The sequence below is a fragment of the Mus caroli genome, chromosome 3, assembly GCF_900094665.2.
Source record: "Mus caroli chromosome 3, CAROLI_EIJ_v1.1, whole genome shotgun sequence".
In the NCBI taxonomy this organism is placed as follows: Eukaryota; Metazoa; Chordata; class Mammalia; order Rodentia; family Muridae; genus Mus; species Mus caroli.
In genome coordinates, this window is record NC_034572.1 from 72,907,173 (window position 1) to 72,932,940 (window position 25,768).

General features: G+C 43.3%; 1 protein-coding gene across 1 annotated transcript in view; it reads left to right on the forward strand.

Moving 5' to 3' along the window:
- The first annotated feature begins 8,731 nt into the window (after window positions 1-8,731).
- Window positions 8,732-25,768, forward strand: part of Gask1b (golgi associated kinase 1B) — a 56,262-nt gene continuing 39,225 nt past the window's right edge. Inside the window, exons 1-2 of the mRNA XM_021158640.2 lie at window positions 8,732-8,877; window positions 9,712-10,857. Of these exons, the coding sequence (XP_021014299.1) occupies window positions 9,951-10,857 (907 nt within the window). The 5' untranslated portion in view covers window positions 8,732-8,877; window positions 9,712-9,950. The remainder of the gene's footprint in view (window positions 8,878-9,711; window positions 10,858-25,768) is intronic.

A 25,768-nucleotide genomic window follows, 5' to 3' on the forward strand; every position in this document is an offset into this window, starting at 1 on the left:
CAGAAATATAGCCACATGGTTCTTACTGATAAAGTAAATAAAACAATTTTTTTTTAAAAAAAATTGACATCAGGTATCTTCCAAAGTCACATCTCTACCTTTTGAGAGGTGGCCTCTCACTGAGCCTGAAATACACTGATTAGCTACAAGGACTGGCCAGAGAGTTCCAGGGATCCATCTGTCTCTGTCCCTATAGTGGTGGGGTTACACGCATGTGCTGCAGCACCTGGATTTTTAGGTGGGTACGGGGAATCTGAACCTAGGTCTTTATGTCTGCCCAAGCTGTCTCCCCAGCCCCTGTTCTGTATTACCAGAGGCGTAGGAGAGGTGTGTCCTAGTTAGCTTAAAAGCAGCAAATTACCAGGAAGAAAATGCTATATTTTCTGAGTCACACTTAATGTTTTTGTGACAAAGCTTTCTGATTTCAATTATATTGCTAAGGCACTAACTGTACCTGTGCAGATTACCACTAATTACTTATAATTTTAAAAGGCAAAAATCACCCATGAATTGAATCCAAAGCAGCATGGAAAATATACTTCTGATTATAGGATATAATTATGAAGCGACTTCTAGGTAATGTGTTACATGAGTAACTTCTGACAACCGTATCATGGATCTGAAATCGTGCACTGATCATGGGCTTTACCTATGCCTGTCTCCTTACCATCTATGTAGAAAGTTTAGCTATTACAGGAAGCGGGAAGAGTGAACAAGCTAACATCCTTCCAATCACTGTGGTAAGTGCTTTACATGCAAGGTCTAGTTTTAGAACCACCCCGTGAACGACATAAAACTGTCCTACATTTTCAGGTGAGGGAACAGTAGAATTCAAGATCTTGCCCAAAGCACCTAGCTGAAGTAAGAATTTTTGCTTACAGATTCTCCAACCTCACCTAATGAAATGCAAATTGGCAATCATAAACTCTATTGCTTACTTCCATTTTGTAAGCAATTAGTGCAAAAATGAAACAAGGAATTGCCTCTGAGCTGGTGATTACTGCAGTCAAGGATGGCTCCGTTCTCTAAAGGACTGAAATCCGCTGTGCATTCTCTCCTGTGGAGGAGCCGCGAAGGTGTGTTGTACTCAGGAAAAGACCACTCATTCTTCTGAAGACATTTATTGCTCTTCTGTACCTCGTGCACCCATTCCTTTTTTAATTTCAGAACAGACTCCAGGCTTCTGAGAAAAGGCTTTTAGGTTTCTACATTTTAGTTGCTCTACAAGTTATCTGAGCATGGGCCCTGAGCTTCCGTGAGAAGCAGGGTAATTTTAGTATAGAAGGCTGCCGGTTAGCATGGGGCTGCTTTCTTCTGGATGCCTCCCTTAGATAGCCTGACAGCACCCAACCATGCCTGTTCTTGGTTTTCATCCTGTAGATGGTGAATTGTGATCTTTCTTCGATTTTTTTTCCACTGTGATTGAGCCATGCATGACGATGTATGAAAAACCATATGCATAAACTTTATAAACCAATAGGCTGAATTTTGAACACAGTATTTCCTAGCTACATGTTATAACCTTGCTTAGAGAAAGAGGCTGAACCCATAGGGCTGGGGAAGTGATGTTGAGTGACTAGGCAGACTAAGATATTAACTTATTTTACTTCTGTGAATTCAGTGACTGAAGGGGCAGGGAGGAAATGGAACCCTCAGGAGGGGGGCAGCATATAGCAACCATAGATAAAACTGCCAAGGTGACTGCGGCTTTGAATCTTCTCACAGCTTTTGGTGTTATTGGTCCTTCCTCCTCCAGCACCTTCTTCTTCCCTTCTCGTCCTGCTTCCTTGCTTGTGGAGTCTCATTGAGGACAGCAGTTCTCAATGTTTGGATTCCCTGTGTCAGTTCAGACACTGGCACTTCCGTCCAGAGTATCCAATTTGGTAGTTCTGGTCTACAGCCAAGGGGTTGCTCTTTTAGGAAACTTCCAGGTGTAGCTGATGCTGTGGGGCCATGGCAGTGATTTGAGATGCGTGGGGCAAGGAGCCATGCTTTGTTATCTTAATTTTTTCAATCATTATTTCATTTACCCAACACTTACCGAGATACTATTGAGCCAAGTAAAAGTTGTCTCAGTTTGCTCTCTACTGCTGTGACAAGCAAAAGCAACCTGGGGAGGGAAGGGTTACAGTCCAAGTGAGGTACATGGGGCTGGAGCTCAAGGAGGGGCCTGGAGGTGGGAATTGGAGCAGAGACTATGGAGGAACATTAGTTACTGCCTTCCACCTGACTTGCTTGGCTTGCTTATAGGTGCAAGGACCACTTGCCCTAGGGAGGCACTGCCTACAGTGGGCTGGGGCTCCCATGTCAATCATTAGTCAACAAAATGCTCCAACAGGCCAATCTACTGGAAGCAGTTTCTCCCCCGAGATTCTCTCTTCCCAATTTTCTCTAGTTTGTCTCTAGTTAAGAACAACAACAACAACCCCTAACCAGGTCAAATGCCCTAGAAATTTATGCATTCTACAGAAACCCTGGTTTTTGACCACCATTCAACAGTTTTGTAAATGCTAAATGGTTTAGTAGCCTATAAAGGGGTTCTAACCAGACAAAGTGTGGCAAACACAAGCTTGACCATGGCAAACATTGTAAGGCAACCAGGTTTTGCCCTTTTGCCTCTTCTCCTCTCCCTTGCTAAAACCCATCACATTTCTAAAGCTAGCCTCTGAGGTCTATCCCCTTATTTGTTCACCAATTCATTCCTGAGACAAAATACATTATTTGGTCCAATGATCAAAATTCATTATTTGGCTAGTTTGCCCACTCAGGATTTGCCAGTTCACTCTAACACAGTATTCCCCCTTTTCTCCTTAAAAAGCCACTCCTGCACAAATACCCTCTCTTGCTTCTCTTGCTTTTCTTGTTTGAGTGCTGAATGCTGCTGCCTCTGCCGCTGCTGCAGCTGCTGCCTGCTGCTTTGCAGTCTCCCTGCCTTGTTTGCCCCTCCAGGGTAATAAATCTCCTTTGTGCTGAGAATTTGTTGTCTGGGTATGTCCTGTACTGATTCCGATTCCAGGGGCCAACTTCTTTCAGTCTGTGGGTTCGCCAAGCACTCTTTAGCAGGAATGACTTGAATTGCTGGCTGTCGCTCTCTTGTTTGAGATAAGCCCAGCAGCACCCTCAATAAAGCTCTTAATTGTGTCTCAGGGGTGTCAAGGCTTGTCACTCATAGGCTTATAAGCCTGTCAGTTCTGGTTACTACACGTAAGCCTTGTTTGTGCCCGTTTCCTGTCCGTGAAGCAGCTTAAGGGCACGTTGCCGCTGCACCTGTCAGTGCTGCTGTCTCCATGTATAACATGGTTCACCCCATGGATGCTGCCCTGCTATGCTCCATACTCATCATGGGCCTGAACAGCACTGGAGAGAGCAAGGTGCCATCAGACCCTGTGTCACATCTCCTCAGCTAGAGCCCCAAATGTGTTGCTTATATCTCATTATATCTCAGAATACTTGAAGGTACCTCAAGCAGGATCTTCCTACAGTTACCATGAATCTATTAGAGCTGCAGGGCTGAGAATGGTTGGATGGGCAGGGATTGTGATGTTATCCCAGGCTGTCCTTCCTAATCTAGGTTTTTGATCAGTTCATAACACATGTATGTGAAGCTACACACCCACATATCAGATATCCTGCACATATTTGAATCATAGATGGTGGCATACAAACTCTCAAAACCCCCAGCTTTAAATGAATGAGAAATCTCACTTTTCTCCCTCATTTGCCTCCTATGTATCATGTTTATTTATAATTCTGGAGCATTTCTAGTGTGCTAAATTTAATGTAGCATAGCTAAGAGGTCTTCCTTTCTTCAAATACAGTATCATAACTTATTTTCTGTTGAATAAACTGTGCTTGAGGTAAGGGGAGATGATTTACAGTTATGGTCTAATTTCTTGCTAGGGGCCCAAGCATTGAGCCAGTTTTGAGCTATCTTTACTTATGTGCATAAATGCAGGCTGTGAGTATCCTGGGTCCAGTACACAGCCACTTATTCTTCCCCACAAGTGGTGTGTTGGCAGGGGTCAAGGCCACACACTAAGGACTTATTGCCCATCTCTGAAATAGAAGCACTTAGTTGTCTAGATTCTCTGCATATTTTGGTAATAGCTTACGTAGTCTTCAGTTAATTTTCCAGATTTTTTTTCCCTGATAAAACCAGAGGATTGACTCATCAGACAGCATAGCTGCCCTTGTATGGGACCCAAGCTCAATTTCCAGCACCCACATGGTCACTCACAGCCATCTGTAACCTCATTTCCAGAAGATCTGACTGACACTGTCTCCTGATCTCCACACACACACACACACACACACACACACACACACACACACACACACACGGTGCACAACATACAGACAGGCATAATGTTCATACACAGTAAATAGATCTAAAAATAAATTAAAAATCTCAATAACTGTCAATTGAAGCAAATGTGAATTATTCTAATATTCATAAAACAGCAAATGATTAAGAGGTAAAATAACAACCTTGTAAGTCCTTCTTTCTTTAAACTTAAGTTAAATTGGCTGCTATATATTTTCTGAGGGTTGAGACAGGGTCTTCCTATATATTTCTGGCTGTTCTAGGATTTGCTTTGTAGACCAGGCTGGCTTTGAACTCACAGAGACCCCCTGCTTCTGCCTCCCAATTGCTGGTTTTAAAGGCATGTGCCATGATGTCTGATGGCTGGCATGGATTTGATGTGTTATGGTATGGTCTGTTCATGCAAACATGTTTTGGTAATTCAACAGGACCATTCTAACACACAGCTTTAAAGAAACGACACCACCTTTCTAGCGAAGTTAGGCTAAATGGATTGTGGCAAGACATTTCTTTACCGGGGCCAGGAGCATCCTTTTGCTCTTAATCAGTTTTGGTTACAGATCAAGAACACATTTAATGCCATGAGACGTCTCTTGGGAATATGGCTACTGTATCTCTTGCTTATATATGAGCACCTGCAAGCTGTGACAATGAGTGCCGGGTCAGGGACTTATTAGGACATCTCTGAGGAGATAGGTTCTCCTGAAGTGCTCCCTCCACTGCAAGTCAGGGTAGACATGGAGCTCCGTAGGGATGGTTTCTGTGAGGGAACTTCTCATGCTACATGGATGTCTGCCGGTTTCTACAAAACAGTGTAAGAAGTGGGACTTTCTGTGCACAGTTCAAGGAAAAAATAAAACACACAGTGCTATCTAAACAGTTGCAAGCTGGTAAAGTGGTCCACCCTTGGAATGTTAGCATTTGTGAGTCTGAGGCAGGACGACTGCTGTGAACTCTAGGCTAGACCCTGTCTCAAAATAATGGCAAGATCACCACCAACCAAATAGCAACAGCAATAACAAAGACATAAAAAAGAAACACAAAAGCCAAACCAAAACAAAATCTAGGTCAAACCATATTCCTTATTACCAAGAATGCACCTCTATCACGGTATTTCAAGGATTATGAAGTTGAGAGTACTTCAGTTTCCTAGCAGGGCAGCTTGGCACTATCCAGGCCTGGAGTGAAAACAGTCAGCACACACATGAAGAATTCCCATGTGGCAAGCAGGAGAAAGGCTGCAGTTGAATTGAGCTTCCAGTGAAGTGGTGCATCCTGTCAGGTGTACCACGGTGTGCCCTGTGGATTCAAACTCCCCAACCTTCTGAAAGCTATTGGCAAAATAATTTATAGGCACTCTCACTGAAAATTCACTCACTCACTCACTCTTCCCTTTTCTTTGTTGACCCTTGCTTGTTACATGCTACATATCCAAGAATGGGCATTCACAGTGTTCTGCATTCTGAGATGAAGTGTGGGTCACCACATGAAGGGAATTTACCATGTAGACCAAGGGTGCTGATGGAGACAGTTGAATCACATCCCTTATGAGACAGGGCTAAGGAAGCCAGTTTGCTGGTCATCTGACATGCTGCTTGAGAGAACAATTAGGAGAGGTGAGGTGTAATAACTAGTGTGTAATGGTGGAATGATGGATTTCAGAGTCTGAGGAGACATCAATAGCCAGCTGGAGAAATGCTGTGATATTGGCACCTTTGAAGAGATTGTAAGATGCTCCTTGGAGGGCACATATGCCCCATGCTTAGGGACCTACTCAGTAGATTCACAACAGTTTCAAAGGGGAGGTTTTCTGCTCTCCCCCTAGTCTATCGAACACTGGGATACATGGAGCCAGGTTTAGCATTCGGTGAGGAGGTAGAAAGGCCCAGAATGAATTTATTATACAGGAAACAAACAAACAAGCAAACAAACACCATGGGTCGCCCTGCTTTTTTTGTTTTAGTAGTTTTGTGTGTGTGTGTGTGTGTGTGTGTGTGTTGGATTTGAGATAACTTCTTGCTATGCAGCCCAAGCTGCCCTCTAATATTCTTCGCCTCCAGAATGCTGGAATTGTAGGTGCATTGCTTTTTGAGAGGCCAATGTAGCTTCTGCAGAGGGAGTATGATTCAACTGTGAGATGAAAAGATCTGACTACGATACAGAATCAAACATTTTGATAAGTTATGCAGAGACATCTAGGACTAACGAAAACTGATAAACTTTAAACCTCCTTCCAGTGCAACCCCAGGGTAGAAAGGGGAGACCTAGATCCCACCTGGAGTTGTAGCCAAGGGGGTTGAAGAAGGTAATAAGGCCTCAGCATAGGTTTGAAGGGCAGTGGAAGTAATGATATACTAACTGGTCTCTGATTACATCGAAGGAGCCTCGTCTGATGTACTGATTTTATTTTCACAACATACATAATTTCTTATGCTTGCCCCCAGGTCTATAGGAATGGTTTTTCCTTGGCATGACCGGTTTCAGTAGACGGTTCTTTGAGAAATTCAGTAAGGTGTGGACAGGAGGAGAGAAAGACAAACATATCACCAACTCTTCCAGAAGGTCCTTTCATCCATGCTGACTCCTTTAACCACAAGGGGGAGCCCTCAGGGTGAGCGCTGTTGTCTGACTCTTGGATGTGGACTCCTCAATACTGAAGATGAGACCAGTTCCAGTCTGCACCACAGCAATTGAGGGGCAGAGCCATGTTTGTTCCCTTTCTGACTTATCCTTCGCTGACCACACGGCTTAGCTCCTGTTAATCCCCATTGTGATGGAAGGAGGAGAACGATGAATTGAACCTTTCTTTCCTTATAAGGAACATTATTTTCAGGTAAGGGAGGAAACAGCCGAATTTATGAGCACAACCTTCTGCTTCCTAGGTGCCCCCTAAAGTTGCCTTTAAAACGTCTGGAAGAGGCTTCTGCCAAATGTTTAAGTTTTTAATTTAATACTTTATGTTGTTGAAAATAGAACTTTAAGAACTCCCACATGCTAAGCCAGTGCTCTATCAGCAAGCCACACCTCAGCTCATGGCTTTCCTTTGTAAAGGCTTACTTAGGTCAGTTAATCTTTTGAATATGCGTAAAGCATAAGATAGCTATAAAAAGCAGTTCTGAGCCGGGGCGTGGTGGTGCGCACCTTTAATCCCAGCACTCAGGAGGCAGAGGCAGAGGCAGGTGGATTTCTGAGTTTGAGGCCAGCCTGGTCTACAAAGTGAGTTCCAGGACAGCCAGAGCTACACAGAGAAACCCTGTCTCGACCCCCCCCCCCAAAAAAAAGCAGTTCTGCCATTGTCCAATCTCAGAAACTTCTGAGATACTCTCTAGAAAACAAATTCATGTCCATAGAGTTTGCTTTAAGAGTTTTGGAGCATAAAGAAAATGACTTCAGCGCCTTTCTCATTAAGTTTAGCCGAAGCCAGCCAGAACTTTAAGGTTCCTGTCCATCTCTGATTTGTCGCTTTTCATGATGTATTAGAACTTTTAAAGAGGAAGAATAGTTTGAGAATGGGAAAATCTTTGCTTTTTTTTTGGCATTGTAACACGATATTTTAAGGATTATACAACATCATATTCTATTCTTTTCATTTCTCGCCACATCACAGCCTTTTCTCTAAAAAGGGGGTAATCGTCCCTATCCCATTTGTGGCTTCTTGTTTGATTCTGTTTGCTGCGGAAGCAGAGACAAGTAAGCCCAGTGAGACCCCAAGGTCATCTGATCCTGCCTTTGTGCCAGGACATGCAAATGACCCAGGCCAATCACTAACCTGTTTTCAGAAGACCTCCAATCAGAAGGGGTCCAGGCTGCCTTCTGAGGGCCATTGCTGTGTTCATTTGCATGCCGCCAGAGCCTTCTCATCTTCCCCCACCCCACTCTTATCTCACGCTTCCGTTTCTCTACTCATTTTCAGTGACCCCCTTCTTAGCTTTGTCTACCTTTCCTGGCCGTTTTTCCCCCACCCAGAACTGGTGGGAGACAAGTGTTAGTCTGCAAACAGCCCAGATGTAAGGTAAGTTGCAGGCCCTGGACTCTGGTGTCTTGTTTCCCCTTCCCAACTCCGTGGGGTCAGGCAGGGGTCAGTGAGCGCTCCTCATTTTTCTAAGGTATTTATTTGGCAACAGGGTCTCCACCAACTCCAGCAAAACACTTCAGATCACTTCAGCTTCCCAAGGCTGACATTTTTGTGTCGCTTAGCAAATGAGACACTAGAGGGCTCCCAGGGGCTGGAAGGAGCAGAAAGTTGTTTGAATGTAAACTGGCTCTGAGCTGTGTTTGGAGAAATTAAAAATTAAATTTTATTTATTTATTTATTTTTTTGATCATCTTAAAAAAGAACCCCACGTGTCTGAAAACGGTGCAGCAGCCAGTTTACAAATCATTTTGCTCCACTGTTAGAAGGCGGCAGCTTTTAAGGCTGAGCTGAGATGTTTGAAAGGTGGAACACCCTTGACCATGAAATATGTTCTCCTTACGCGCCTCAGCCTTTCATAGTTCTGTGCATTAGAGTCAGGAATTCCATTCTTCCTGGAGCTAAGCGTGGGGCCAGCTGTGTAAGTAAAGTTTTGTTTTTCTTCTTAAACAACCTTTCCCCCCTATTTAAAAATGTGAAGAAAAAGGCAAAAAAAAAAAAACCAAAAAACCAAACCAAACCCCCCCCCAAAAACCTAGAGATTCTTTTCTTTCATTTTGCTCTCTTTAGTGTAAAGAAAAGAAATAAAAAGTAATTTTGTGTGTGTGTGTGTGNCTCTTTAGTGTAAAGAAAAGAAATAAAAAGTAATTTTGTGTGTGTGTGTGTGAGAGAGAGAGAGGGAGAGAGAGAGAGAGGGAGAGGGAGAGGGAGAGAGAGAGAGAGAGAGAGAGAGAGAGAGAGAAAGAGAGAGAGAGAACTCACCCTTTCCAAGTTATATAGACATCAAGGGGTAGTTAAATAACAATTTTAGATATGGAATATATTGTGAAAACAATGTGGAACATTAGTTAAGAGAATATGTTTAAATATAAACTCACTACTTGATATTTTTATAATATATATCTTACAAAACTTAGGGTGCCTATAAAAATCTTAAAAAGTATTTATTTCTTGTCTTATTTCTGAATCACAAAAAGGGGGTCTGCAGGGGATCCTGGTTGATGACTTTTAAGAGTTTTGCTTCTCAGATGTAGTGGCTTTAACTATGATCTATCAAATGCTCTTTGCAGCTTGTCTTCATTACTTTAAAGTAAAATCAGACTCACACACCTATCTTGCTTCCGCATTTTAAACTTTACACCAAACTTGGTAGAATTTGTGGAAGGAAAGGGTTACTCGCCTCTTTCCTCTTGTAGAGGAACTGAAATGGGTTGAGTTAGTGATTCAGTCAACTCTTGTTTCCATTCATTCCCAGAGTCAGCCCTCCTTTCTCCTGGGAAAGGCTGATAGGAGTTTAAAAGGCTTGCGGTGGCCAGTTCACAAAGCGTTCCCAGAACCCGCAGCAGCGACCCTTCTCTTTTACCTCTCTGCCTGTTGGAGACCACTTAGATAGCGAAGCGGACTGGACGGCTGGATTCAGGAAGCCATGAATCATGTCACCCGGAGCCAGCTGCAGACTTTAAACTTAGTTCAGCATGTGGAAGCGGCAGAGAAATGACCTGTCCAGACAAGCCGGGGCAGCTCATAAACTGGTTTGTCTGCTCCCTGTGCGCCCCACGAGTGTGTAAACTTTGGAGTAGTCGGCGTCCCAGGACCAGACGGAACCTCCTGCTGGGCACTGCCTGTGCCATCTACCTGGGCTTTCTGGTGAGCCAGGTGGGCAGAGGTTCCTTTCAGCATGGGCAGACGACTGACAGGGGACCACCCAACGGCCACGACATCTTCAAGGTACCCTTCCCGGAGATTCCCCTGGATGGTACCCTGGCCCCTCCAGAGTTGCAGGGCAATGGAAGCACATTGCAGCCCAACGTGGTGTACATTACTCTACGCTCCAAGCGCAGCAAGCCTGCGAATATCCGTGGCACGGTGAAACCCAAGCGCAGGAAGAAGTATGCGGTGGCATCTGCAGCCTCTGATCAGGAGGTGCTGGTTAGACCATCCTTTATACAGCAGGAAGTTGCACGGGCAGCATATGCTGAAGTACCTGGCTATGTTCAGGGTTACCTAACCAAGGTTGGTGAACGACCCTGGAGGGTGCTGCATGGTCCTGGAGTCAGAACTAGAGGTTCAAACTTGCTGCAGCCTAGGGCCCGAGAGAGCAACATTAGGATTTATAGCGAGAGCGCCCCCTCATGGCTGAGTAAAGAAGACATCCGCAGAATGCGCCTCCTGGCTGATAGTGAGGTGGCTAGCATCCTACCAGCGATCTCTAAGAGTGGTACCCGCTTGCTGGTGTTGGAAGGGAGCACCTCAGGCTCTGTGCCTGGCTGCGGGCCTAGCCCCTGTGGGCTTCTCAAGCAGCCTCTGGACATGAGTGAAGTGTTTGCCTTCCACCTGGACAGGATCCTGGGTCTCAACAGGACCCTGCCATCTGTGAGCAGGAAATTAGAGTTCATCCAAGGTAACAGATTCACTTGCTTCTTATTTGCAGCTGCTGGGGATTTGGGATCGTTTCTCCTTTCCCCCACTCTCTCTGAATTATTTTCCCCACCCATGTTTCCCATTTGGACAGCAGCAGCAGCAGCAGCAGCGTCATTTTCCCCTACGCGTGGCATTCTTCTTCTTCCCAGTCTGGGGGTGTTAGAGTTCTAATGCACAGCTGCACTGGGCCTGTGAGGGAAAGCCCACACTGCAATCTTTGCTCTCCATTTCTCTCTGTGCACTTTTTCGTGGCATGTTAAATCTAATTAAAACTAGTGACAATTTGCACGATGACAGGAAGCCAGGGTACAGAGCTTGCTGACAGCCTTGCATAGAACTTTATGGGTTTCTATGGAAACTTCCTTCCTAGGATGATTTAAAGAGTAAGGGGTTGGGGAGGGCGGGGCATAGAGAAATGATGTCTCAGTGGTTAAAAGCACTCAGTGCTTTTGCAAATCACATACATGCACACGCACACTCACACACAGGGTGTTTCACAACCGCCTATAATTCATGGGTATCCAACACTGTCTTCTGACCTCTATTGGCACCGGTCTCTGGAAATGATCATGCCACACAGAGGATACTCTCTGAATGAGAATGCCATGTCGGGGACTTGTGTTGGAATGTAGAACCACCTAGGCTGAAATGTTAGAGCATCTCTCTTCAGCTGTGCAGTGGCAATACTGTCCACCTCATGAAGTTGATGGTAGCTTACACATAGACAGCAGTTCTTGGCACCAACCAAACCTTCAATAAGCGCTGGCTATTGCTGTTATTCCACTGAGTGAGCCAAGTACCAAGTTCCTTGAGTTGCTTTGGGCCATCAACCCTCAAAGGTCATTTTCTCTTATGAACAAACTAGCAATAGAACTCTTCTAGTTTGACTGTGCCTATTTTGTGCCAGAATTCCACTTGGACATTTGATTCTGTTCCCTGGGTTTCTAGAATATCAAAACCCCTAAGATTCAGTTTGAAGAAGTCTCTGGCATGGTCCTCGCTCCAGCCATATCCAAGTGGCAGTTTGAAATAAATGAATAGAGTCACAGCCGTGGCTCAGTGTGATGAGTTCAATCGTAGGATTTTGTATCAGATGGCTTCAGTGGTTGTTCTTGCTTCAATATCTCTTCCCTTCAGTGTTTTAGAGTCATGAAGTCAGGTCAGCTTCCTCAGGAGCATATGTATGGACTCACCTGTGCATCATTTCATACAGGTGTTTTGTTACAGTGAGGTAGGTGACAAGAACAGGCCAGCTCCAGCATGCAATGAACATTCTCAGGTTTCCCCTTCCTATGGTGCTTATTTTCTCCTGATTTCTGTTGGGTGTGAATTTCTCTGTCGGGACCACCTATTCTTGTAACGCAGTCTTAGTTTTACGTGAGCAATGTCTGAGCTCTGAAAGAGATCCAGCTCATTCTATATAATCCTATTGTGTTATCTCTCCCTTCCCACTGGCCTCTGTGTCTGGGAGGCAGCAATGTTTCCTGTATTTTTTATTGTGTGTCTCGATCCCACTGGATTCTATAGCATACCGTAGACACTCATGGAACACATCGAATGAATGCAGGGGTTCCTTCTTGCCTTGTTTCTTTGATGCTTGACGGCAAATCTGTACCTGACTCCAGCTTCTAATGCTAGGGACAGGCATTAGTATTTTTATCCTAAATCCAGGCTGGGATTCATCTGGAAGGACTTCACAAAAAGTTTACTGTGGAGGCTAATGACAAATGTTCCTGGTAGCCTTGTTACAGCACAAATAATAAGGCTTATAGATGTATTATGCTGAGCACCATCAGCATGGCATGTTGATATCAGGCTAGCATGATTTAATGATGGGTTTTCTATAGGCAGAACAATATGATTTGTTTAAGTGGTATGGTTTAGTCTAGAAATACATCTTCTTATATGGAGGAGAGAGCAGGTAGTTAGCACATCTTGTATGTATGTAGTGTGTCTTAAGGACTGTATCTATTCTTTGACCTTTACTTGTATTTATGAAAATACATTTATGTCTCAGACAAGGAAGATAGTTTGCCTGAGGTGCAGAGTTAAGCATTTGGGTTATCTTCCTGACTATCCAAGACTCTTACACAGTTGGCATTAAAAAAAAAAAAAAACACCTTAATTTGAGATGAAAGGCAAGTCTGTTTAGAGTCATAAAAGGAGAATGAATTCTTGAGACCATAAGGAATAAAGACTCCATTTTCTCTGGTTTTCTTTCTTTTTTTTATTAGATATTTTCTTTATTTACATTTCAAATGCTATCCTGAAAGTTCCCTATACCCTCCCCCACGCCCTGCTCCCCTACCCATCCACTCCTGCTTCTTGGCCCTGGCATTCCCCTGTACTGGGGCATATAAAGTTTGCAATACCAAGGGGCCTCTCTCTTCCCAGTGATGGCTGACTAGGCCATCTTCTGCTACATATGCAGCTAGAGACACTAGCTCTGGGGGTACTGGTTAGTTCATATTGTTGTTTCACCTATAGGGTTGCAGATCCCTTCAGCTCCTGGGTGCTTTCTCTAGCTTCTCCATTGGGGGCCCTGTGTTCCATATTATAGATGACTGTGAGCATCCACTTCTGTATTTTCCAGGCACTGGCATAGCCTCATACGAGACAGCTATACCAGGGCCCCTTCATCAAAATCTTTCTGGCATATGCAATAGTGTCTGGGTTTGGTGGCTATTATGGGATGGATCCCCAGTTGGGGTAGTCTCTGGATAGTCCATCCTTTTGTCTTAGTGCCGAACTTTGTCTCTGTAACTCCTTTCATAGGTATTTTGTTCCCTATTCTAAGGAGGAATGAAGTATCCATCCACTGGTCTTCCTTCTTCTTGATTTTCTTGTGTTTTGCAAATTGTATCTTGGGTGTTCTATGTTTCTGGGCTAATATCCACTCATCAGTGAGTGCATATCTAATGACTTCTTTTGTGATTGGGTTACATAACTAAGGATCATATCCTCCAGATACATCCATTTGTACAAGAACTTCATGAATTCATCGTTTTAAATAGCTGAGTAGTACTCCATTGTGTAAATGTATCACATTTTCTGTATCCATTCTTCTGTTGAAGGACATCTGGGTTCTTTCCAGCTTCTGGCTATTATAAATAAGGCTGCTATGAACATAGTGGAGCATGTGTTCTTATTACCAGTTGGAACTTCTTCTGGGTATATGCCCAGGAGAGGTATTGCTGGATCTTCCGGTAGTATTATGTCTAATTTTCTGAGGAACCTCCAGACTGACTTCCAGAGTGGTTGTACAAGCTTGCAATCCCACCAGCAGTGGAGGAGTGTTCCTCTTTCTCCACATCCTTGCCAGCATCTGCTGTCACCTGAATTTTTGATCTTAGTCATTCTGACTGGTGTGAGGTGGAATCTCAAGGTTGTCCTTTACTGCTTTTAATATTCTATCTTTATTTAGTGCATTTGTTATTCTGATTATTATGTGTCAGGAGGAATTTCTTTTCTGGTCCAGTCTATTTGGAGTTCTGTAGGCTTCTTGTATGTTCATGGGCATCTCTTTCTTTAGATTTGGGAAGTTTTCTTCAATAATTTTGTTGAAGATGTTTGCTGGTCCTTTGAGTTGAAAATCTTCATTCTCATCCACTCCTATTATCCGTAGGTTTGGTCTCATCATTGTGTCCTGGATTTCCTGGATGTTTTGAGTTAGGATCTTTTTGCATTTTACATTTTCTTTGATTGTTGTGCCGATGTTCTCTATCGAATCTTCTGCACCTGAGATTCTCTGTTTCATCTCTTGTATTCTGTTGCTGATGCTCGCATCTATGGTTCCAGATTTCTTTCCTAGGATTTCTATCTCCAGAGTTGTCTCATTCTGGTTTTTTTTTTATTGTTTCTACTTCCTTTTTTATGTCTTGGATGGTTTTGTTCAATTCCATCACCTGTTTGGTTGTGTTTTCCTGTAATTCTTTAAGGGATTTTTGTGTTTCCTCTTTAAGGACTTCTACCTGTTTAGCAGTGTACTCTTGTATTTCTTTAAGTGAGTTATTAATACCCTTCTTAAGGTCCTCTACCAGCATCATGAGATATGATTTTGAATCTGAATCTTGCTTTTCGGGTGTGTTGGGGTATCCAGGACTGGCTGAGGTGGGAGTGCTGGGTTCTGGTGATGGTGAGTGGTCTTGGTTTCTGTTAGTAAGATTCTTAAATTTGCCTTTTGCCATATGGTAATCTCTGGTGTTAGTTGTTATAGTTGTCTCTGGTTGGAGCTTGTTCCTCCTGTGATTCTGTTAGCCTCTGTCAGCTGTCCTGGGAGTCCAGCTCTCTTCTGAGTCTCAGTGGTCACAGTACTCTCTTCAGGCAAGCTCTCCTCTTGCAGGGAAGGTGCACAGAGGTCTGGCTTTCCCACCTGCCTCCTGGCTGAAGATAAAGGCCCGAAATAGGGCCTGTCCCAGATAATGGGTTGCCTCTGCAGTCTGAGCGCTCACCTGCACAGACTGGTCTCTGAGGGACCCAAGACACAAGATAGTTCCCTCACATGCTCTGGAGGTCAGAGCCCTCCCAGGTGGTCACCTCTCCACATGCTCTGGTCACCTCTCCTGGATGTCTGCAGCCCCAAACAGGGCCTGTCTCAGAAGCTGTGTGGTTTCTGCAGTCCACTCCATCACCCTCTGCAGTCCGCACTCTCAACTGGGCAGACTGGTCTCAGATGGACCCAGGAGACAAGATGACTCCCTCACCTGCTCTGGGGGTCATAGCCCTCCTGGGTGGCCACCTCTCCTCTGGCGGGGAAGGTGCCTGGATGTCTGCAGCCCAAAACAGGACCTGTCCAAGAAGCTGTGTTGCTTCTGCCTGTCTCAGAAGCTGTGTGGTTTCTGCAGTCCACTCCATCACCCTCTGCAGTCCGCACTCTCAACTGGGCAGACTGGTCTCAGATGGACCCAGGAGACAAGATGACTCCCTCACCTGCTCTGGGGGTCATAGCCCTCCTGGGTGGCCACCTCTCCTCTGGCGGGGAAGGTGCCTGGATGTCTGCAGCCCAAAACAGGACCTGTCCAAGAAGCTGTGTTGCTTCTGCCTGTCTCAGAAGCTGTGTGGTTTCTGCAGTCCACTCCATCACCCTCTGCAGTCCGCACTCTCAACTGGGCAGACTGGTCTCAGATGGACCCAGGAGACAAGATGACTCCCTCACCTGCTCTGGGGGTCATAGCCCTCCTGGGTGGCCACCTCTCCTCTGGCGGGGAAGGTGCCTGGATGTCTGCAGCCCAAAACAGGACCTGTCCAAGAAGCTGTGTTGCTTCTGCCTGTCTCAGAAGCTGTGTCGCTTCTGCAGTCTACTCGCTCACCCTCCGCAGTCTGCACTCTCAACTGCACAGACTGGTCTCAGAGGGACCTGGGAGTCAAGATCTTTCTCTGTATTTTTATCCTAAGTTTTCAAGTCTTTCTAGATTTCACCAATCAGCTTCTTTAAACACATCCTTTAAGGGGCTACAAGGCATCGCTTTTTCTCTCCGTATATGTAACAATCAGAATCCCAGTCATTGAATACAGTATCACAGGTGACCAACACTCATGCACACATACAGGCTGCAGAAACCTCTTCTCTTAAGGGAACAGCAGCCTCCATTGTTACCATGGCTCACTGAGTGTCACTTCACACCAAGCGCCATGTTGTTTTAAGAACTGAGTCTCCATTATCCCATGAAGTCCACATAAAAGCTTTTGGAAGTGTTCTCAAGTCACAGGACTTTGGAACTCCATAATAGGAAGTTGATGAATATGAAGATAGAAGGCCAGAATTTTTGTCAAAAGCCCATGGTATGAAAGGGATTGTGTAACATTCCTAGGGAGATACAAAGAAGACCCCGAATGGCTTACCCACTCTTGGTCTCCCAGTAGAAGCTATCCATTGATCCGGTCCAGTGATAAAGAGAGCCCCAACTATCAACACATCTCACCTCACCATAGGTTTATGCACTGAAATTAGAAGTTCACTTAATATAGCTAACCTAGGCCATTGTTGTTCAGCCTGTCCCATCTTAAGAATGATCAGGTAGCTCGCAGGAGTATTTGTACTAGACTATAGCTGGGCAAAATCGTCTACCACCAAGCTTGTTTTATAATAAAGGCTCATATACACACAGAGATGTGTATTTGATGAGATGTAAAACATAATATCCAAATAATACCTGCAATATAGTATGCTGGAGGTTGTTGGTTGGCCATGATCACAGTCACAGTCAGATGGCTAACTGGGGCTCAATGCTGCCACTTGGCATTGCTAGAAAGCATCATCACATACTAGTCTAGCAGGCTAGCATCAGAGGTTAGTCCAGGGAAATATAAAAACTCAAAATTTTAGATATGATTTCTACAGAGTACTCTCACACCATCATAAAGTTGAAAAGTTGTAAATTAATTTGAGCTACGGTTACAGGGACTGTCATTATAGACCATCTTCAGCAAGTATTTTTCAAGGTTAAAAAATTAAATTATATGTATATGTGTATTTGAGTATTTGGCTTATGCATGTGGATGTAGTGTCCTCAGAGTTCAGAGCAGGGCACTGGATCCCCTGGAACTGGAGTTGCACATGGTTTTGAGCTGCCTGATATGCTTGCTGGGATTGGAGTTCTTTCCCAAAAGTAATATGCTCTTGTAACTACTGAATCATCATCTCTCCAGACCTGTCTTCACAATTTTAAAAATTGATAAGAGAAATAGTGATTCAATCATCACAGAATTATTAGCTCAGATTACTCGTGGACTGGTTCTTGGCTTTAGGATGATATGTTTTAAATGAATCTCTTTAAATATAAAAATATGTATTTGAAATCCATGGACTTGCCAATACTTATTCTCAGCTACTTTCTGGAATGCTGCAAAGCTATTCTAGAAAAGGAAAAGAGTGTATATGGGAACGTTTGTAATTAGGTAGGGAATGTCAGAAGCATGCCAATGTACAGGATCTAGTCACTGCTAAGGACACAGATTTGTGTTCTATGGCTGTCTTTGAGGGAGGTCCAAAGCTAAAAGTAAAGCATCTTTTAAAAAAGACCCAGGTTTAGTCCCTCTTTAAGCCTTTAAGATTAAGAACGGTAAGCCCCTGATGAGGAGAAAGGGGCTGGCTGGACACCTGTTTAGGAAAAAGAGCAAACTACACAGTTGCTGCAGGCTAATAGATCTAACCTGTAAAACTGATTAGGCCCAACATGGCCAACTGGGATGATGCCTAAGAGTCCTTTACTAAAGGGCCTCGGGGTCCTTTATCAAGGTATCACCAACTGTGCACTTGCCCAACACGGACAACGTCCTCCGTTCAATACTAAGCACCACAAAAAAATGAATAAAATAAAATATCAGTAACATCTGATATGTAGAATTGGTAATAAACATAAAGACAAGACATTCCATGTGCTATAGCACTATGTGAGTTCTAAGTGTAAATTATTTGTAAATGCATCTTGCTGCATCAGACACTGTGACAAATGTGGGAAATCACATCTAAGGACAGAAAGTGGCAGAAAACCCCTTCCCGTTCCTGCCATTCCTTGCTTTTCTCTACCTTAATTATCAATGAATGATCTTTAAGTTTGTCTATGAAACCAGTGATCTAAAATCCCAAGGATCCACCCACATCTTGAGAAAACACCACCCACCCTTGTGTCTGTGGTACTGTCATTGCATTTTTAAAATAAAGGCCAACTTAGTTTTATATATAAAAAAATAATGAAATGTAACAGGATACTTTTTTACAGTAATATTCAACTTGTCATCTATTAAGGCTTAGTGCTAGACGTAACACAGTATATAATAATGGTGTGTTAGCCATGTACATAAGACAATTTACTACCATGCACTTGGAGTCATGATGCATTGGGGAATATCCATATGAAGATAGAAAAGCTACCCACTGAACCCCCATTTTATTTTAAATAGAGAAATTCTGAAGCTGTATAAGGTTATAAATTTCTCCCCAAGCCAAATGGTTAGTGATTAGTAAAGTTGGAACTTGTATCTGATTTTTCACAGGCTAATTCTTCCACAGATTGTTTCTGTAAAGCAACCCTATGTTTTAAATACTATCTGGGACAGGTATGGGATAATGACTAAGCTGTACCAATTTTTGCATGAGAGCTTCTGACTGTGCTACTATTTATTTATTTATTTTTATTTTTATTTTTTTAAGTTCAACAATATTACTGTTTTTGCTAGGAGGAAAAAGTACTGATGTATCACTCTGAGCATTGCTGTATTTATTTTTAAATGGAAGCTAAAATTCTGATATTTAACAGATTTTCTTGTTTGGTTTGAACAACCCTGAGCAGGAAAATATGGTTGAACATGTTAGTTTGTTTTCTGTCTCTCTTTTCTTGTGCAAGATTCTCAAGCTATTGCAAAGGGCATCAGGTACACATGGTGTTGGGTCAATATATTCAGGCAGCTTTTTGAAAAAAATTAAAAATTTTAATCTAGGGTAAGACAAGGCAGACTATGACCATGTGAAAGTCAATGCATTTAAGGAGGAAACTCAGGGCTGGCAAGATGGCTTAGCAGGTAAAGGCATTTGCTGTCAGTCCTGATGACCTGTGTTGGATCTCTAGAGCTCACATGGTGGAAGGAGAGAAACACTGTCTGAAAGCTGTCTTTTATCCTCAACAAGAATGCTGGCATGTTCTCTCCCACAAGAATGAGTGAGTGAATGAGTGAAAAGATAGAGAGATAAAATGATAGATAGATAGATAGGCAGACAGATAGACAGATAGATGGATAGATGAGAGATGAATGAATGGAAGCCCAATGCCATCTGACCTCTGAATTAGGAGCATTGCCAAAGCTCCCCTTGAGTCTGCACATTTCTGTGAATGGGTCTCGGGAACACCATGTGGGTAGCATTTAAGCATCCTGCTATTTTTCATACCCAGCATGGAAGATGCATTATGTATGCTTTATTTTTAGGATGCTGTTTTATTGCCATGGAGCTGTCATACTGAATTAAGGTAGGCTAGTTCCAAGAACTCTGTGCAGTGAGCTGCTTCGATGACAAACTACAGGCACCCCACAAACCTCCATTTAAATTCATTGTGGATCCCAAGTCGCTCACTGTTTCCCAACTTGCATTGCCTCTTCTTATTACAGAGCAGGAGAAATATATTGTGTGCTTTCTTTCTGTCTTTTCAACTTTCCCGAGGAAGCCTTGGGAGCCCGAGCTGCTGGTGTATCTGCCAGGGTGGAAAAATGGCAGCATTGCTTTTACTGTTGTTTCAGGGGTCAGGTAGGGATGGAATCCATTGGCTTGGAGTTCTGGCAATGCCTCCCCAATTTGAAACACACACTGGTTCTGATTCCTACAAACCCTTGACACGTCTGCAAGCTTTCTTAAAATATTTATTTAGGAGTGTACAATCATGGTTTATTGTTGAAATTTCTGCTCAAAAGCACATTCTGTTCTTTATCAGAAGAGCCCCAGGGCTATTTCTTTAGCAATCAAATTGAGCTGGCTAGCTTAATACTTGCATTCATTTGGGGACAAAAGTGTACTGAGCGTCCCTCCCAAACATCACTGGCTGGCTGCAGTGTCCCCTTGTTCGCCCACTACATACCTTCACAGACACACTGGAGACCTGGCAACCTTGTGTTATGCATCTGGAGTGTCTTCCTTGATCTCACAGTGGGCTAGGACAGGAGCAACAATGAGTGGTTGTTATGGTATTCACACTGTAAACCTGTGCCTCAACTCCATGCAAATCTACTCCTCTGTTAGGGCGATATTTATCTGTATTCCTTTAACAGATGTTTACTGATCACCCACTTTTTACTAGACACCCTTCCAGTCCTTGGGGCTGCATTTCTGTACAACATAGCCCAGGGGAGGTATCCTTGTGGACCTGACATGGCTTAGTCTTGTGAGAGTGACTCTTACTGCCACTGATTGCAAGTTTCAAGCAACATCCCCCTGACCTCAAGGCCATGACCCTGCTTTCTCTGGACTGATATGTTGTAGCTCTGGGTTGGTGAAAGGAATGCACAGGCTCAGTAGGACCAGACAACCTTTCTTTCCTTAGTTAAGGGTCAATGCTTATGACTTCAGCACTATTTGCCTGTAATGAGCTCCATCTATTGGCCCAGAATTTGTCCGTGAAGGGCTGTCCCAGAACTGGGGCAGGGAATAGGACTTCCCTATTTAATAGCCATCCAATTCAAATAGCCTTGTAGCTGAGGGTGAATACTGGCACTATGTACTGCCTGGGTTTGATTCCAGATCCAATAACTTATTGATCCTTATTTTTTATGAGCATAATAATGATGATTAGAACATATATACATTTTATAATAATATTTAACCTGGCCTTGTCACTAAAATTGTCTCTATAGATATTCTCAAATATTTATAATAGGGCCCACTGCATACTTATAATAAATATAACTTTTTATTTTCATCTAGTTTCTAAGCTGATTTAGCATCCTGCAGTTTGCTTTTTAGATTGTCATAGTTTCTTTAATTTTACTTGAGTTAAGTAAATGGTCACCCACAATTAATTCAAGGCGAGTCCCGTAGCTGGCAATGGCTGATACTTTTTTTTTTTTTTTTTTTGGAACTGAGAGCGCTTTCCATTCACTATCTCATGTGTATATATAAGAGTATCATACACATGATTCCCTTGTGGTACTGATTCCCTGTGAAGAAACTGAAGCTTAAAAGTTAACACAGGTTTCCGGATGCTGCATAGTGCAGCTGATACAGATGTGAGCTGGGAGACTTCAGTAGCCTGATTCTTCATCATCCTGCCTTGCTGCCTTGGCGAGCAGTCATGCCACAGGAGGGTCTCCAGTGGTTGTATCCCCATTCCTCAGCCATCCAGATTGTAACCTGCTTTCAACAGTCTAACTGTCCTGTCTCTCCTGAGTATGGCCCCATGCTTTCCCAGTACTAGTCTCATATCAATGTACTGGGGTCAGTGGGTGTGCGTGTATGCGTGAGGGTTTCCACCCCTCCTTTTTTGTTTGTTTGTTTGTTTTTGTTTTTGTTTTTGTTTTTGTTTTTGTTTTTGTTTTGTTTTGTTCCAGAGTCCTGTAGCATCACGGATGCGTGAGAGTCAAGCATTAGTTGGCGCGAATGAGGGCACAGAAAGCTTTGCCCATTTCCCAGCTCCAATTCTCAAGTTTCTCCCTAATCCTTCTCATTCATTTTCAGGGAGATCTTTGGAATCGAGGATTCCTGGTGTCTCACAGCAGCGGCATTTCTGTTCTGAGTCCATTAGCCATGTCTTAGAACACACGAGTTATACAGGACATTGGGGGATTACGAAACAAATCATTCATGTGTTCCAGTTGTTTTTAGGTTCATTTAGTTTGTGTGATGTGTGTGTGTGTCTCGGAGGACGACTTCCAGCGGTTGTTTCTCTTTCACAATGTGATCCACAGTGTGCACTTTAACCCACTTAGCCATCTTGCTGGCCCAGAATGGTCTCTTAGAAGTCACTGTGGGTAGAGCAGGAGCTGGGATTGGTGTGGAAAGGCAGACAGTCTGAAAGGCTTGTGAAGGCAGCCCGTCCTCAGGAAAATGCGGGTAGTTGTGAACTGGAGATTGGGGCTGGAGGAATGAATGAAGCGGGACAAGTTTGTCGTAGATGGGCAGTATGTCCTTTATCCTGTGAGGACCCTGAGCTTTGTTTTCAGCATGCGGGGGGATGGGGAGTTACTGAGGGATTTAGAGAAGAGAATGATATCATTGGGCTTACGGGCTTACATTACAAGGCTGCCAGAAACTCCTAACTCCTTTAACTGCATGAACCCCAAGACTCCCCAGACTAGGTTATGCAAAGGCAAGGAGAACTTTACCTCCCAAATATGGTTTTTTGAATCTTTGTAGAGCCTGGCACCCTTACCATAGCCCCATCACCCTGGGAAGCCAATTTGATTTCTGTGGCACTTTTTTGTTTGTTTGTTTGTTTGTTTTTTGTTTTTTTTTTTTGTTTTTTGAGACAGGTCTCTAAAACCCTGTGTGTCCTGGAACTCACTATGTAGACCAGGTTGGCCTCAAACTCAAGAGATCCACCTGCCTCTGCCTGCTGAGTGCTGGGATATTGGCCACACCCAGCACTGATTCCTGCATTTTAAAGTCAACACCAAGACAAGAAGAATCTAGGGGCTTCTAGTGGTGAAGAAGAGGCTCTTAGGGAGTGGGTGCTCAGGGTCGCTCCACAAGCAGAGGTTCAGAAGGAAGGGTAGTTTTAATAGTGGAGTGGATAGTTTGTTTGCTTGGGCAGGTCATGTTGGACAAGTCACATGGCTTTCTTCCCGGTTCCCAGGCTGCACACTCCCCTGAGCAGTTAATCAGCAATGAAACACTGGGACAAATTGAGCTCTGTTCAACCCAGAGAATATTTGAATACACAAACAGACTTGGTTTGGTTTTTTTGCTTGCAGAAGTGGTCTAAATTACCTAAAAATCTAATGCCTCTTTAATTGTAGTTTTAGTTGATAATTCTGTATACTTTTGGGTTATCATTAGGTATATAATATAGATACATAATATATAATTGATAAATACTCTTAATGTGGCATGGTAGGCTAATTAAACCTATCACTTCAGACACTTGGTATTTCTTAATAATAAAAACATTTTAGCTGTTTTTTTAAAGTTAGTTTGAGACACACGATGCATTTTGATTTTGGTCATTACTCTGTGTAATAAATCATGAATTTTTAAAAGCGTTCTCTATCTCTCTCACACATGTATGCACATGGGAGTGTTCTCACCCCTGCGCTCCAGATGTCTTGTGCCTTCCTCTGTTACTTTCCACTGCCCTCTTCTGAGACAGTGTGGAGTTTGGTGCTCATTGTCTTGGGTAGACTAGCTGGATCTACTTAACCCTGCCCCCACCTCTAACCCAACTCACAGCACTAAAGCTGGAGGCACATGAGGCGGCCACACCCAGAATTCAGGTCCTTAGGCTTGTGCAGCAAGCGCCTTATCCCCTGAGCCATCTCCCCTGTCATGAGATCATTCAATCTTCTGGTCTCAGCTAACTGAGACTTGGCATTCTTTTTGTCATCATATGCCCCCAAGTCGTCTAGCTATTCTTCCTAGACTCGAGCAACAAATTTTTATTCTAAGAGTTCAGGTATTTTAGTGTCTACGTATGGGATTGTGTAGATTCTGTCTTTGTCTTTCTGTCTTGCTTTGCTCAGGCCTCCTGTTTCTTCATGATGTCCTGTGTGACAGCATTTCTCCTGGTTCAGACTGAATAGTATTCCACCATGTGGTCATGCGGGTTGTCTCCACAGCTTGGCTATGGTGAAGGATGCTTCAGTAACCATGTGAATGTAGACTTATCTGTGCAATTCTGGTTTCAGTTCCCTGGAGATCATCTAGGAGTTGGCTGATAAGAGTTGTATATTTTCTTTCATTACTTTGAGGACCTTGCAAACCTTTCCCCACAATGCTGGATTAATTTCCCTTTTCACCAACAGTGTCTGAAGTTTCTCCCTTCTCCAGGATTTTGCCAGGAGAATTTTTTTTTTTTTTTTGATTTTTCAAGACAGGGTTTATCTGTGTAGCCCTGGCTGTCCCGGAACTCACTGTGTAGACCAGGCTGGCCTCGAACTCAGAAATCTGCCTGCCTCTGTCTCCCAAGTGCTGGGATTAAAGGTGCGTGCCACCACTGCTTGACATAATAGTCATTCTAATAGATATATAGTGATGTCTTTCTGTTCTTCAATTTACATAGAAATCTATTTCCAAGACAAATCCTGAGCTCCACCGCTTGGTTAGTTTTGTAGCATCTACACATATGGAAACTACATAATCTTGTCTCTACCCTTTTTCCTTCAAAATGAATAAATAAGCAAACTTTATAAAACCTTATGAAGATTTGTTCCCTTGTTAGACTTGTCAGAGCTGGTGTTGTTTCATTGGATTCACAAGTCTTGCAAGAGGAGTTGAGAAAGTTCTCTCTATGCATCTTGGGGAGGTTAGTATCTTACTCAGAGTGTTAGGTCTTGCCTCTGGTCCTGAAGAGACAGTGCTGGCTTCAGGATAGAAACAATGTGTGACTTTTTTGTTTACCCTATCCTAGCAAGCCCTGAGCTGCTTCTCAGCAAAGCTTCCTCTTCTAGTGACCTGTGACTTTCAACCATGTGTCCCGGAGCTCAGCTTAGTCTTTAGTTTGTCACTGTTCCTGTTCATTCACGTCTTCCTTTTAAAAGCCATGCTATATGCTTGGTTATATTAACTTCTAAGATGTGTAAGGTTCAGCTCTTGCCTGGGAACCCAAGGGAGTTTACTCTATCTATCTATCTATCTATCTATCTATCTATCTATCTATCTATCTATCTATGCACTCTTTGTTCATATTTCTTCTACCCCAAACTTGGGACTACATAAGTCTAGAGAGTAAATGACGCTTTTAAATACCTTTTAAGTGGATAGACGAATTAACAGTACCAAAAATCTAGACTATATGTGAACTTTCATCATCTCCTTCCAACTCACTCATCTCTCAAGCCTTTCACCAATCACACATTCCTATTTGGGCTTCCCTCACACATGCTAGCTTGTCACGAGCTTCAAGCTGAGAGATCTCACCTGCCTGGTCACTTCAGTCAAACTGTGTACATATAAGTAACATTATACAGATGGAGCAGGTTATATATAGGTCATTTAGGAATGTATTTGTACATACATAAATCCATGCAATAACAATTAATGAAAAACAGAGTCCATAAATTTGAAGAAGAGAGGGAGGGGTATATAGTAGAGTTTGGAGGGAGGAAAGAGAAGGGAAAATGTAATTATATTGTAATCTCAAAGATAAAATTAAAAAGTAGAAATAAGTGGAAAAATTGTACACACACACACACACATAATCTGAGAGTAAGAATTAGAGAGAGAGACACAGAGAGGGACAGAAAGACACAGAGAT